The sequence below is a fragment of the Muscardinus avellanarius genome, assembly GCF_963383645.1.
Source record: "Muscardinus avellanarius genome assembly, chromosome: 12".
Taxonomy (NCBI): domain Eukaryota; kingdom Metazoa; phylum Chordata; class Mammalia; order Rodentia; family Gliridae; genus Muscardinus; species Muscardinus avellanarius.
In genome coordinates this window covers 79,493,102-79,509,206 of record NC_137798.1, presented here as the reverse complement: position 1 = coordinate 79,509,206, position 16,105 = coordinate 79,493,102, and the positions used below count along the sequence as shown (strand labels likewise).

The window sequence follows — 16,105 nt, the reverse complement described above, 5'->3', positions numbered from 1 at the left end:
CCAGTACTCCAACCTCTTACAAGAGCGAGAAGAGTTACCAGAAACCATACAGTAATCAGAAGGCACAACCAAATGCAGGCGCTTCCCTAGCACAAACCACAGTCCACGTCATGAGCAGAGAGCTTTAATGGAGTCTGCTCACCATCCAGGGTCGATATCCATCAGTTCTGAGAGCAAGACCGTACGGCTCGCCCGTCCAGGTCACAATGTGGGAAACTGAGCCTGCCTCCTGCCTCTTGCTGCCTTAGCAATCGCTCTCACTGATTTTAGCTCTGCAGGCAAATCTGGGTGATGTTAAAGCTTCTCTGCTTTACATCAAATTATTCTCTGTACTGCTGAAGGGAAGCAGAGCCTGTGAACCACCCAAGGAGGTTTCCACTGTTGCTGCTCAACTGTGGTGCTTCCCTGGCGGTGGAGGCCGGCTCTTGATGGTCTTGCACTTGGGAATATGCCGCTCAGCCACCTTTGGAGCAAAGTGGCGGCTACAGTGAGGACACTGGACATAGTCTGGGTTTTCTGTGGGCAGGACGGGATGCAAGTCTGAAGGTTTCCCACCTTTGGCAATTATCTGCTGGACCTCTCGAGCCTGCCGGAGGGTACGGATGAAAGATTCATGCTTCTGTCTCCAGTTGCTCTTCCGAGGGGGTTCAGCCTGTAGTGGAAAGGAAGGAGGTCATTCCAAGTAGAATTCACCTCATCTCCTTCCATGAGAATAACACCAGGAAACAGGTTTTTGATTCACAAGGACAACGAGAACAGAAAAAAAGTGACAGTAATAATTGGCTTGCCGGGCCTGGTAGCACATGCTTGTAATCCCAGCATTCAGGAGGCTGAGACTAAAGGATCACAGTTCACGGACAGCCTCAACTACCTAGTGAGGCCCTTTGCAACTCAATGAGGCCCTGTTTCAAAATAAAGAATAAGAAATAGGGCTGGAGGTGTATCTCAGAGGTAGAATTCCCCTGGGTTCCATCCTCGGTAACGCAAAATAATAATAATAATAATAATAATAATAATAATAATAATAATAATAATAATATAATAACTGGCTTGCCAGAGTGGAGACACAGCAAGGGCCTGCAGGGTGCAGGGCACCACTGAGAGGCAACACACTGTCCTCGCAGAACCCCAGAAGGTGCAGGGATGTAAACATGCTGGACCCCAGAGCTCCTCTCCTACCTCGCATGTCAAGTGTCCAACGCCCAGAACTCTCTTAGAAAAACACTGGCTTATTTTCTGGAGAAATCACACTAGATGGGTTTCGGACTCAGGAAATCCAGGCAGGACAGAGAACAGGGTTAATCTTGGGGCTGAAAAGTGGAGATTAAGGAGAAGGGTACACACCAAATTTTAGTACTGTCAGCCTTCCCCCACTCAGCTCCCACAGTCCCGAGGACATCAGCATCCTCTTAGGAAAGAGAAGGGCTCTCTGGGTGCACTGAGCTGTGCAGACAAGCCTTCAGCGCTCACATTAGGGGACCCCAATTACAAGACTCACTATTTGAAAGTCTTAATATGAAGACCCTTCATCAACAAGCTTAAATTTGGATAGATAGCCAAAGATCACCTGACATCTGATAAAACTGTTAACAAGGAAAAGACACAGGAAAGTATGCAAACAAAACTCAAGCTGCAGCAGCAAGAAGAAAACTTGTGTGTGTGTGGGAGGGGGGGGTTTCCTGGACCCCAAACCCTATTTTATTCTTATTTTGAAACAGGTTCTCACTAAGTTGCAGAGGTCCTCACTAAGTTGCTGAGGGTGGCTGTGAACCTGCAATCCTCCTGTTTCAACCTCCCATTTACTGGGATTATAAGTGTGCCCCACCATAACTGGCAGAAGAAAAATTATTTTTGTTTGTTAGTTTTTTGGGGGTTTTTTTGGTACTAGGGATTGAACCCAGGTGCATTCTACCTCTGAGCTACACCCCCCAGCACTATGTTATATTCTTTTTTTTTTTTTCCCAGCACTGGAGGCTGGAACCCAGAGGCATTCCACCTCCGATCTACACACCCAGCCCTACACACACACACATATATAATATTTTTTTGTGTGGTCCTGGGGGTGGAACCCAGAGGCTTTCTACCTCTGGGCTATACTCCCAGACCTTTTTTTTAATATTTTATTTCGAAACAGGGTCTCACTAAGTTGCTGAGAGCCTCACTAAGTAGCTGAGGCTGGCTTCGAACCCGTACGATCCTCCTGTCTCAGCCTCCCAAGCGCGGGGATTACAAGCATGTGCCACCACGCCCGGCTTTATCTTTACTTTAAAAAGCAGGGTCTCACTGAGTTGCAAAGGGTCTCACTACGTAGCTGAGGCTGTCCACGAACCATGATCCTCCTGTCTCAGCCTCCCAAATGCTGGGATTACAAATGTGCACCACCATACCTGGCTAAAAAAGGAGTTTTCATATAATGGAACAGGAATCAAAATGGCATTAGATTTCTCAGTGGTAAATACTGGATACTAAAAGTCACTGGGAAATACCTTAAAAGTTCTATTAAAAAGTCATGTTCCCTTAAAAGTTTATTAAAAAGTCATGTGTGAGCTGGGTGTGGTGGTGCACGTTTGTAATCCCAGCATTTGGGAGGCTGAGACCAGAGGATCATGGTTCGCGGACAGCCTCAGCTGCTTAGTCAGGCCCTCTGCAACTCAGTGAGACCCTGTTTCAAAATAAAGAATTAAATATTGGGCAGGGGGTGTAGCTTGGAGGTCAAATGCCTCTGGGTTCCATCCCCAGACCCGCCAAGAAAAAAAGAAAAAAAGTCATGCATGGTGCCACATGCTTTTAATCCTAATTGGGAGGCTGAGACAGGAGAATTACAGGTTCAAGGAAAGCCTCAGCAAGTGAGACTCTCATCAACCTAATGAGACCCTGTTTTCAAATAAAAATTAAAAATAGGGCTGGGGGTGTAGCTCAGAGATAGACTGCCTGTGGGTTCAATTCCCAGTACCAAAAATAAACTCTAATAAAATCATCCTCCACCTGGAATTCTATACCCAGCCAAATCATTAAATAGGTTATTATATAGCTATTTTCATCATTCTAAGACAAAAAATATACCTCCTGAGAGTGAAGCAAGAAAAAGAAGATGCTGGAAAAAGGGACCCAACATAGAAGAGAAACGGAGAAAAGTCCCAAGAGAACAGGTCTGCACCGGCCAAGGGAAGGGGAGGCGGAGGAGGAGAGGATGCGAGGGAGGAAGGGAGGTTTTCTCTCTCTCTCTCTCTCTCTCTCTCTCTCTCTCTCTCTCTCTCTCTCTCTCTCTCTCTCTCTCACACACACACACACACACACACACACACAGCCAAATCAATAGATACACATAGAAGGTGTTTGAGCACTTACACAAACATTAACAGATGTTGACATGAGATGGATCATTTAGGATGAAAAATTAGAGATGTATATTTAGAAATGAAGGAAGTAAAAACACAAGTCAGTTATTAACTCTGAGTACATGTGGGCAGAATTTGTTTACTCATTAGTGAATAAAATTTTCCTGGTCATGGAAAAGCTGACTACTGATTTAACCCCAAGTTGTGATTCAACCACAATGGAAGGAAAAGGGATGGGGGAGAGTAAGGGGAAAGGGATGTGAAGAAGCCTCACCCGCAGTCTCATTAAGAGGCCACCAGATAACATGAATATTGGCAAATCAAGAAGATAAGCAAGCCGGGCATGGTGGCCCACGCTTGTAATCCCAGCATTCAGGAGGCTGAGACCGGAGGATGGAGGTTAGCAGCCAGCCTCAGCTACTTAGTGAGGCCCTCTGCAACTCAGTGAGACCCATTTTCAAAATAAAGAATAAAAAATAGGGCAGGGGGTATAGCTCGGAGGTCCAATGTCCCTGGGTTCCATCCCCAGACCCCCCCCAAAAAAAGCATAGTATTTAGAAGTATGGAAGTAGGTATCAAAAGAACCATCTAACAGAACCTGGGGCTTGATTAAAGGCCAAGGGAGGGTGAGGCAGGACCCTTCTGGTCTACCTTATACATGACTTGGTACTACATGATTTTTTTATTTTTTGGTGGTACTGGGGTTCCTGGAAGCCCCTTCTACCTCCGGGCTATACTCCCAGACCTATTTTATATTTTTATTTGGAAACAGGGTCTCTTAACCTGCACGATCCTCCTGTCTCCGCCTTCCAAGCGCCGGGATTACAAGCGTGCGCCACCATGCCCGGCTCCAGGAACTTTAAGAAACTTCAATTAGAGAGATGTTCCTCAGGTGTATGATACCTATATTTTAAGTGTGTGTGTGTGTGTGTGTGTTGTGTATTTTACTGGGAGTTGAACCCAGAGGCATTCTATCTCTGAACTATACCCCCAGCCCTATTTTTTATTCTTTATTTTGGAACAGGGACTCACTGAGTTGCAAAGAGCCTCTCTAAGTAGCTGAGGCTGTCTGTGAACCTGGATCCTTCTGTCAGCCTCCCAAATGCTGGGATTACAAGCATACAGCACCATGTCCAGCTTTTATTCTTTATTTTGAAACAGGGTCTCACCAAGTGGTGGAGGGCCTCACTAAGTAGCTGAGGCTGGCCTTGAACCTGTGATCCTCCTGTCTCAGCCTCCCAAGTACTGGGATCACAAGTGTATGCCACCACACCTGGCTATTTTTTATTTTCAACCAGGGTTTCACTCAGTTGCAGAGGGCCTTGCAAAGTTTCTGAGGCTGGCCTCAAATCTGTGATCTTCCTGTCTCCACTTCCCAAATACTAGGAGTATAGGCATGCAACCACCATGCCTAGCTTTTATTTTAATTCTTTATCAGAGTATTTTATTCAATAAACATATTAAGCACAAGATATATGTAGTACCTGTCCTCGAATGTTTACAGTCTAGCAGACAAGAGATACAAGTCTGCTGACTGTTACATGAAGATCAAAAAAAATTACCTATTTAGCCAGCTGTGGTGGCACATGCCTATAATGCCAGGACTTGTAGATATGAGGATCATAGGTTTGAGGACAGTCTCAGCAAGTAGTGAGACTCTCATCAACCTAGTGAGACCCTGTTTCAAAATAAAAATTAAAAATAGGGCTGGGTGTGGTGGTGCATGCTTGTAATCCCCATACTTGGGAGGCTGAGACTGGAGGATCACAGGTTCAAGGCTAATCTAAGCTTACTTAGTGAGGCCCTCTGCAACTTAGTGAGACCCTGTTTTAAAATTAAAAACAAAAACAAAAAAATGGGGCTGGAGATGTAGCTTGGAGGTAGAATGCCCCTGGGTTCAATCCCCAGTAATGCAAAAAAAAAAAAAAAAAATCACCCATTCTTGTGAGTACACTAGAGGACTGACAGGAACATACGGCCACTTGGTTCGGGATCCAGCAGGGCACCCTGGAGTAGGACTTGGCACTCCCAGGAGGACGTGCTTCTCAATCCAGGTCCTTTTTGCCCAAGTGTCCTCAAGGCTACACATCCCCTCACACTAGCTTCCTTAAAGCTGAGCCATCTGATCTCAGAAATCCAATTATTTTGTTTCACTGCTACTATATTTAGGAATTTAAGAAGCACAAGATTCTTTTAGTTTCTGGCCAAAACCAAATTGCTGTGGTGGGACAAGGGAATTCCCGGGGGACTGTTGGGTTGACCAAAAAGAAAACAGGAAAGCACAGTAAGTGGCCGTCCCTTCACGCTGTGCCAGAGCAGGATGTTGACCTCCTGTTGGAAACCAGACTTAGGGGATGGTCTCTGGGCAGAGGGGCTTTTTTTTTTTTTTTTTTTTTTTTTTTTTTTTTTGCAGCTCTGGGGATGGAACCCAGGGGCATTCGACCTACAAGCTACACCCCTTGCCCTTTTTTTTTTTTAATTTTTGAAACAGGGTGTCACTAAGTTGTGAAGGGCATAAGTAGCTGAGGCTGTCCTGAGGCTGTCCGCAAACCGCGATCCTCCGGTCTCAGCCTCCCGAATGCTGGGATTACAAGTGTGCGCCACCACGCCTGGCCTGCACGGGCTTTCTTGTGAAAGAAAGCGTTCTGATTGTAAATTCTGTCTCCCAACAGCCATTCATCCCATCGACATGAGTTTATAAAAGGCCTCAGCAAAGATACACAAAAACTGTAAACTCCTGATGGACAAGAGGTACCAGCACAGCAAAGGGAGGTAGAAAGAAATGAAAGCAGAAGGATGCTCTCTTTTTTTTCTAGACTATTAGTTAGGTGGGGTCTTTGAGGTCCTATGGCCTAGGTTTGCCCAACTTTGATCACTTTATTCTTACTATTCTTCTTTAAATTCAAGACCCAGCTAGGCGTGGTGACGCATGCTTGTAATCCCAGTAGGTGAGAGGCTAAAACAAGCCATTGCAGATTTGCAACTAGCCTCAGCTACTTAGTGAGGCCCTCTGCAACTTAGTGAGACTCTGTTTCAAAATGAAGAACAAAAATAGGGCCAGGGATATAGCTTGTAGGTAGAATGACCCTGGGTTTAATTCCCAGTACTGCAAAAAAAGATAATAATAAAATAAAAAATCACCCGATGTGGTGGCGCACGCTTTTAATCCCTGTGCTTGGGAGGCTGAGACAGAAGGATTGCACAGGTTCGAAGCCAGCCTCAGCTACTTAGTGAGGCTCTCAGCAACTTAGTGAGACCCTGTTTCCAAATAAAATGTAAAATAGGTCTGGGAGTATAGCCCAGAAGTAGAAAGCCCCTGGGTTCCACCTCCAGTACCACACACACAAAAATAAATAAATATATAAAATTAAAAAATAAGAAAATAAAATATCATGATCCCAGAAATCACAGGCTTAATATGTTGTTATATTTCTAATATATATTAAAACCACTAAAATAAAAAATGTCTCAAACTGACAGGCTTTGAGAAAGAGTGAGTCATTATACAAACCAAGTGCCATAACCTTGACAATTAGGTTACCTATGAGACCATCTTCTCATGTATCTGAGGTTCTCCTGAACTTACCATGTATCTTGAAGCCCATATGTTCTACAACCTGGCTTTTCTAAAACAGGAATGTTTTAAAAGGTAACCAGGAAGTCCTTTATCCTTAAGATGTTTATATTCTAAATAGGAAGAAAAATAATTTGCAATAGAGTTTTGCCTCATGTGTTTACTAAGAAGGTATATCAAAACTAAGCTCCTACCGCACTTGGGAGGCGGAGGCAGAAGGATTGCGCAGGTTCAAAGCCAGCCGTGCTGGCTTAAGAGACCCTGTTTCCAAAAAAAAAAGTGTAAAATGAGTCTGGGAGTATAACCCTGAGGTAGAAGGGTTTCTAGGAACCCCAGTACCACCAAAACAAAACAAAACTAAGCTTCCAGCTGGGCGTGGTGGCACACGCTTGTAATCCCCGCGCTTGGGAGGCTGAGACAGGAGGATCGCACAGGTTCAAAGCCAGCCTCAGCTACTTAGTGAGGCTCTTAGCCACTTACTGAGACCGTGTTTCAAAATAAAGTATAAAATATAGGTCTGGGAGTATAGCCTGGAAATAGAAAGCCTCTGATTTCCACCCCCAGTACCATTAAAAAAAAAAAAAAAAACTAAGCTGCTAGACGTGGTAGCATACACTTGTAATCCCAGCATTTGCAAGGCTGAGACAGGAGGATCATGGTTCCTGGACAGCCTTAGCTACTTAGTGAGGCCCTCCGAGGGCAAATTAGTGAGACCCTGTTTCAAAATAAAGAATAAAAACAGTAAAGCAGCTTCCAACACCAGGCTCCAGAGAGGAGGGGAACTCAGAACAGAGCTCAGAGCCAGAAAGGAGATACGCCGGCCTGATGGCCAAGGACGCAGCAGCAGCGCCATACTGCCAGTGGCAGCGGCAACTTCACCGGACGGCACCAGACCAACAAACTCAACAGCCCACCAGGCTCCAGAGAGGAGTGGCGGACAGCAAGCCAAGGTGAGCCGCTGCGGATCAGCCGGGAGGAATTCGGCAGATTTTTCGGCGCAGGGAACATCTAAAGCTCCCAGGGGCTGGGCTCAGCGCACCCTACAGGGACTCAGAGCGGAGCTCAAAAACAAAGAAGAAATACGCCAGCCTCACGGCCGAGGGCGTGGCAGCAGCGCCATATTGCCTCCAGGGCGGCAGCAGTGAATTCACCAAGTCCATTACAGCTCCATCAGCGCACTCAACAACAGTGAGTCAAATTGCGGCCCCTAGAGGAGAAATCCCAGTACTGACTCCCAGGGACTTGACCCAGTGGGGGAGTGGCAGTGGCAGAGATATCACACTATAGTCACAACTCCATGCAGGAGAACGCCTAACCTGGCACCCCCCCATGGTCTAAAGCAGCCTCGATTGACTCCCTGGGTCTGAGACTTTGCGATACAAACCAGTAAAGGAGTAACTGAGATACCACAGACTCGAGATCCAGAGTGCCTTAAGTGAAGTCGTAGTGACCCAGGGAAGAACCCAGAGAAGGCACAAACTTCCGAAATCATGGGAAAGAGGAATAACAATGGAGCAGTGAATGTCCACAACCCCACAACATCAGAACCTGATAAAACAGAAATTCAGAGATTTCTAGAAGATCAAATCAGGAAAATAACTGCAGAAATAATAGAGGTGTTTCGAAAAGAATTCAGAGAGAGCCAAAAAGAGATAAAGGATATAATCAATGAAGCAAAGGCCTCAATTCAAAGTATAAACAACTGATTAGACCACATGGAGAATAGAATCTCGTTCCTAGAAGATGATCACTTCAAAAATGAACACATAGTTTTTAATTTAGAAAAAAAAATCCGACAGCAGGAATCTGACACTGAAGAAATATGGGCCCATTTTAAGAGAGCTAACCTAAGAATAATTGGAATAGAGGAGGGAAAAGAAGGTGAAACCAAAGGGATCAACAATCTCTTCAAGGAAGTAATAGCAGAAAATTTTCCAAACATAGAGCAAGAGGTTGATACACAGGTCCAGGAAACTTATAGAACTCCCTTTAGACAGGATCTGAGAAGAGGATCCCCACGCCACATAATTTTTAAAATGACCAATGTGGAAGCCAAGCAGAGAATCTTAAAGGCAACAAAAACAAAGGGCCAAGTGACATTCAGAGGCAAACCAATTAGAATCACTCCAGACTTCCCAAACCAAGTCATGAGAGCCAGAAGGGCTTGGAGTAACATATTCCAAACTCTGAAAGAAAACAACTTCTAGCCAAAAATTTCCTACCCAGCAAAACTTTCTATCAAATTAGATGGGGAAATAAGAAGCTTCCATGACAAACAGAAACTGAAGGAATTTATGTCTTCAAAACCAGCACTAGAGAAAATACTCAAAGAGATTAACTACAAAGAAGAAATAGGTAACACACACCAGAACCAGAGAAACAAGATTTTCCATCCAACAGACAACTAAGATTGGTTATCTGTGGAGATTCATTATTTATGTTAGTCTTTTACCTATCTCTAAATTGTATTGTTTGCCTTTATTGTTGTTAATTTTTAGGATTTCTAGTTGGAATATTAATATACCTTCAGATATAGCATTTGGAAATATTTTATCCCATTCTATCAGTAACTTTTAACTTTGTTTACATTGTCTTTGGATATACAATATTTTTTTATTTTTTAGGGAGTTTGTATACTCTTCTGTTGCCTGTGCCATTGAAATCATATCCAAGAAATCACTGCCAATTTCAATGTTGTGAGGTTTTATGACCCAGATTTTCTTCTAAAAGTTTATAGTCTTAAGATTTATATTTAGGTCTTTTATCTATTTTGAGTTAATATTTGTATATGGTGTTAGGTAAAGGTCCAATTTTATTCTTCTTCATGTAATTATTTTTCAACAATATGTAGTTAAAAGATTATTATTTCTTCCACCAAATGTCTGTGGAAACCTTGTCAAAAATGACAATATATGGAAGAATTTATCTCTAGGCTTTTATTTAACTCCAATGGTTTATATATCTGCCTTTATAACAGTACTACACTGTTTCAATTATTATAGCTTTATAACAGTTGAAATCACAAAATATACATCCTCTAGCTTTGTTCTTTTTCAAGATCGTTTTGTGTATCTAGAGTCCATATTCCATATTAGGATAGATTTTCTCTGAAAAATAAATAAATGTGTGATAGTTTCACCAAAAAAAAGAAAAAAATATTCTCTGGTATGAAAGAAAGCAAAAAGAAATATTGAAATGTTATCTTTAAGTCATCAAAAGCTTGGTATCAGATAAATGAAACTGTTATGTGAGATTATCATTGTTAATTTTAGATAAATTGCTATAATACTAGATGTCAAACACTAAGCCAAGCATAGGAAGGAGGGATGGGGAGGGAACGGGGTGGGGATCAGGTACGGGCTAACTGGGCAATGTGTGCATGTATGTCTACAAAAGTTCTTTTTATACCATTATGATGTATGAATACAGTGCACCAATAAAAAAATTAAAAATTAAAAAAAACAATAAAGCAAGGGGTGTTGCTCAAAGGTAGAATGCCCCTGGGTTCTATCCCCAGACCCGCAAAAAAAATAAAGTGTGTGTGTGTGTGTGTGTGTGTGTGTGTGTGTGTGTGAAGAATAAAAAATAAGGCTGGGGGTATAGCTTGTAGGTAGAATGCCCCTGGATTCCATCCCCAATATCATTAAAGACAAAAACAAAAAAAAAGCCGGGCATGGTGGTGCACACTTGTAATCCCTGCGCTTGGGAGGCTGAGACAGAAGGATCGCACAGGTTCGAAGCCAGCCTCAGCTACTTAGTGAGGCTCTCAGCAACTTAGACCCTGTTTCCAAATAAAGTATAAAAAAATAGGTCTGGGAATATAGCTCAGAGGTAGAAAGCACCTGGGTTCCACCCTCAGTACACACACACACACAAAAAAAAAACCAAAATCAAACTCAGTTTCCCTTACTAGTATGTACACCTGAAGGAGGGGTAACCAATGCTAGTCTTAGAAGGTGAAGGAGTATATTGCCAAAAGTAAAGAGTTCTTTTGGTAAATCAAGAAAATAAACATGTTTATTTTAACATAAAAATAAAATGCTGAGCCGGGCATGGTGGCGCATACTTATATAATCTGAGCATTTGGGAGGCTAAGACAGGAGGATGGTGGTTCACAGCCAGCCTTAGCTACTTAATGCCCTTTGCAACTCAGTGAGACCCTGTTTCAAAATAAAGACTTAAAAAAAAAAAAGGCTGGGGGTATATCTTGGAGGTAGAATGCCCCTGGGTTCCATTCCCAGTACTGCAAGTAAATAAATAAATAAATAAATAAATAAATAAATAAATACATACATACATACATACATACATAAATACATAAATACATAAATACATAAATAGGGCTTGGGGTGTAGCTGAGAGGTAGAATGCCCCTGGGTTCCATCCCCAGTAACAAATAAATAAATAAATAAATAAAATGCTGTAGTTTTTCTTCACATGTCTCATGTTTTTATTTCTGTGGTAAAGAAATGTTACTTTATCATCAGAAGGACATATATACATATTTATTTATTTTTGAGATACTGGGATTGAATCTAGATACATTCTACCTCCATGAAACACTCCCAGCCCTTTTTATTTTTTGTTTTGAAACAGGGTCTTCCTAGGTTTCTGAGAATCTCGCTAAGCTGTAAGTTTGTCTTTGAATGCCCAATCTTCCTGTTTCAGTCTCCCAAGTACTGGGAATATTTCCAGATATATATACAGATAGATGTATATATATATATACATACATATATATGTGTGTGTATATACATACACACACACGCATACAATACAATCATGCACCATCACACCCAGCAGAACATATATGTCATATATTTTTATGCTGACCCTGCCATTTAAAGCTACCAGTGAGCCGGGCGTGGTGGCGCACGCTTGTAATCCCAGCATTCAGGAGGCTGAGACCAGAGGATTGCAGTTCGCAGACAGCTTCAACTACTTAGTGAGGCCCTCCCCAACTCACTGAGACCCGGTTTCAAAATAAAGAATTAAAAATAGGGCAGTGGGTGTAGCTCAGATGTAGAATGTCCCTGGGTTCCATCCCCAGACCCGCAAAATAAAATAAATAAATAAATAAATAAAGCTACCAGTGTTCTGCTGGGTATAGTGACATACACCTGTAATTCCAGTACTTGGGAGGCTGAGACAGAAGGATTTTAGGTTCAAGGCCAGCCTCAGCAACTTAGTGAGACACAGTTTCAAAACAAAAAATAAAAAGGGCTAGAGAGTGCAGCTAAGAGGTAGAATACCCCTGGGTTCAATCCCCAGTACCATACACAAAAAAAGCTATGACCTCAAAAAAGTAACCTAAGCCTTGATGTGTGTGTGTATGTGTGTATATATGTATGTGTACATATACATTGTGTATATGTATATAAACATATTTGTGTTTATTATACACACACTATATATATATATATATATATATATATATATATATATATATATGTTTCAGGGTTGGAGTTTGATTTCTTTTTTTTTTTCTTTCTTTTTTTTTAGTGGTGATGGGGATGGAACCCAGGGGAAATCTACCTCTGAGCTACACCTTCAGCCCTATTTTTTATTCCTTTTTGTGTGTGTGTGTGTGGTACTGGGAGTTGGAACCTAGAGGCTTTCTACCTCCAGGCTACACTCCCAGATATATATTTTGGTGGTGGTACTGGGGTTCCTGGAAACCCTTCTATCTCTGGGCTACACTCCCAGACACACACACACACACACACACACACACACACACACACACGTATGTATGTATGTATGTATGTATATATATATTTATTTATATATTTATTTATTTATTTTTGCGGGTCTGGGAATGGAACCTAGGGGCATTCAACCTCCGAGCTACACCCTCTGGCCTATTTTTATTTATTTTTATTTATTATTATTTGTTTTGCAGGTCTGGGGGTGGAACCCAGGGCATTCGACTTCCGAGCTACACCCCCTGCCCTATTTTTTATTCTTTATTTTGAAACCAGGTCTCACTGAGTTGCATTGGGCCTTACTAAGTAGCTGAGGCTGTCCGCGAACCGTGATCCTTTGGTCTCAGCCTCCCAAATGCTGGGATTACAAGCGTGCGCCACCATGCTCGGCTTTATTTTTTATTTTGAAACTGGATTTCACTGAGTTGCAGAGGGCCTCACTAAGTAGCTGAGGCTGTCGGCGAACCATGATCCTTCAGTCTCAGCCTCCCGAATGCTGGGATTACACGCGTGTGCCACCACACCCGGCTCCTATTTTTATATTTTTATTTGGAAACAGGGTCTCTTAAGCCAGCAAGGCTGGCTTCAAACCAGCATGATCCTCCTGTCTCTGCCTCCCAAGCACGGCGATTACAAGTGTGTGCCACACCGGACACACTCCCAGACATATTTTATACTTTATTTGGAAACAGGGTCTCACTAAGTTGCTGAGAGCCTCCCTAAGTAGCTGAGGCTGGCTTTGAACGTGTGATCCTCCTGTCTCAGCCTCCCAAGAGCTGGGATTACAAGCGTGCGCCACCAAGCCTGGCTATCACTTATTTTTGAAACAGGGTCTCACTGAGTTGCAGAGAGCCTCATTAAGTAGTTGAGGCTGCCCGCAAACCGTGATCCTCCTGTTTCAGCCTCCCAAATGCTGGGACCACGCCCGACTTAGCTTTGATTTCTTTTTTTTTTTTTTTTTTGGTGGCACTGGGGATGGAACCCAGAGGCTTTCTACCTCTGGGCTATACTCCCAGACCTTTTTTCTATTTTATTTGGAAACAGGGTCTCACTAAGTTGCTGAGAGCCTCACTAAGTAGCTGAGGCTGGTTTCGAACCTGCGCGATCCTCCTGTCTCAGCCTCCCAAGCGCGGGGATTACAAGCGTGCGCCGCCACACCCAGATTAGCTTTGATTTCTGAATTGATAAAAATGAGAGATAATGAGATCCTCACAGAGCTGTGAGGATCACATGAAAATCTTCCTTCATGGTGCCTGGCACACAGTAGTGATCAAGAAATGTTAATTCTCACATTCGTCCTGTGTTTTCCCTAGAGAAAAGTAGTGAGGACTTAACAGGCCCTTACAAGGATCCCCACACAAAGTCAGATTCATCAGGCTCGTATTACCTTGGCTGTGGCTGGCCCCTTCCAGTTCAAGTACTGCTCTAGCTCTGTGCCTTTCGCCCGGGCCCTGGAGGAGTCAAACACTTTCCTCTTGGAACCCTGCATTCTGCTGCAGACGGTGGAGTGTCTCTCCAGCCTGAGCAAGAGAAACTTGCGTCCACAGTGGCTGCACTTGCCCAGTTCTGGCTCTTCAGTGGAGCAACTGGAACCTGAGGAGCCTGGTGCCCTGGACAGGCTAGAATTGGCAGATCCCTGCAAAGCTCTGTCTGGCTCCTCCAAAGGCTGGGAGAACTTGGCTGCTGACAGCTCTGACACTTGGTCTCGGATTTTGTTATTGCTTGCTACCAGCCTTTCCTTTTTGAGCCTCTGGATTCCACAATCAGAGAACTGGAATGGGCTAGGATTCTCTTGAAGCTGTCCCCAAACTTCATCCTCTCTCCTATCTCTCCTGAACACCTCCTCAGGAGGCGCAAATTCTGGGGCGAAGACAGGTTTGTAGGTGGCATGGCTGTTACCCCCTTTAACTCTCCTACGGCGTTGTATCATGCGGTGTAACTCTCTGGTTTCATTTCCCTTAACCTGCTCCTTTTCCTTCTGGATCCTTCTGAGTCCCTCCTCTGTCTTCTTCAGCTTTTCCCTCAGGAGAATTTCCTTTCTTCGGATCTCCTCCCCTAAGCTCTCCCCTGCGGCTTCCAGTCTTTGGATCTGCACCCACTCAGTCCTGTGGAAGTCTGCCAGGGCCTTCTCCCCCTGCGTGGCAGCAAGAACAGATGAACTCATCCTGCTCCTCAGACCAGCGTTGCTGTCTGAACACACTTTCGGCTCATCCTGGTCCCCATCAGTTCCAGCCTGACCTGTGCTACGAGACTTCCGGTGGACCATGGGTTTCAGCGGGTACGCCCGGTCCACCCCAACTCGCTTCTTTGTAAAGGGAATGAAGTCCTGGTCATTTGCTTTAGGATACCGAAGTTGAGGACCAGAGTAAAGCAAACCCTTTCCTTGGCCCTGGGGATGGCTCTCCGTGTCTCGCTGGCTGACTCCAGCGCAGTGGGGATAGGAGTGACTCCGGGCTTTTGTGCAGGTGTTCCATTTGGGGTGAGTGTAGACATTATCCAGCGCCAGCTCTTTGTTGCTCAAAAGCTTCTGCTGGAAATTATTCCTTAAGTGCCCCACCGAGGAGTGCTGGGAAGAGTCCCCTTGCTCATAAGGGTCTTGCTTGGCTGAGTGGAGCCCTGGAGCTTCCGTTTTATTATGTGGGAACATAACGCCCACAGGCAGAGGTAGAGCCAACTGGAGACCGGCCATTCAGGGCCTGGACTGCAGCCTAGGGGAGATTTAAACCAGATTAATTTGAAGAATTTGTCTGAGGTTCACTCCCGGCTGCTAAAGTAAACTTCTACACTCGCCCTGCCCACATTTCCCTTAAACTTTTCTAGGGACTGTAGTGCTGGGTCTGCCATAACTTTCATTCAATAAGCACTGGGTGAGAGATGAGGCCGTGCCAGTCACTGTGTTCGCCCCCTGAGGACCGGCAGACTCACGTGATACCGGCCTTCCTGCCACCTAGGTTCCCTGTCCGCCAGTGCCAGCCTCGGCCATACACTACCGTAAAGACAGCGAAGAGCGTTGGATTGGAGGTCAGATGTAGACCTGTGGCGCATATCAAGTCTTCCCCTGGCTGCCCCAGTTTCTTCACCTGTAATTTGCAGGAAGAATCCAGCCCCACCATTTTACAGGTGAGGAAAGTGCGGCACAGAGATGGCAGCAGCGCCACCAGCTCTCAGGATTTTCCTCCTTCTGGAACCATGCAGGACTCCACAGGGCACAGAGGCCGCTAGGGCCTGGAGCAGGTGCCTGGCTGTCAAACCCTCATCCAAGGAATCCCGGGGCACCGAGAGCGGACGGCCTGTAACCAGAGAGTCAGAGGCCCTACACCTGGTCCAGGCCGCCTCTAGTTCCAGAACACGGAGCCCATTTTCCGTCCCGGAAGGTCAAGTCGGAGCCCTCCCTGGGGGCTCCGCCTTTAGGACCGTGCCCTCGCTCTCCTGCCCCTGGCGTTCTCGGGAGGTCGAGGTGTTGACCCCATGTTTCCTCGCCCTTCCGC

General features: G+C 44.5%; 1 protein-coding gene across 1 annotated transcript; it reads right to left on the bottom strand.

Moving 5' to 3' along the window:
• Positions 1-388: 388 nt before the first annotated feature.
• Positions 389-15,306, bottom strand: ZC2HC1C (zinc finger C2HC-type containing 1C; the record flags this gene model as incomplete). The annotated part of the gene is made up of 2 exons (XM_080708309.1): positions 389-652; positions 14,005-15,306. 2 exons carry the CDS (start codon positions 15,304-15,306, stop codon positions 389-391), a joined length of 1,566 nt encoding a protein of 521 aa, XP_080564435.1.
• Positions 15,307-16,105: the final 799 nt, after the last annotated feature.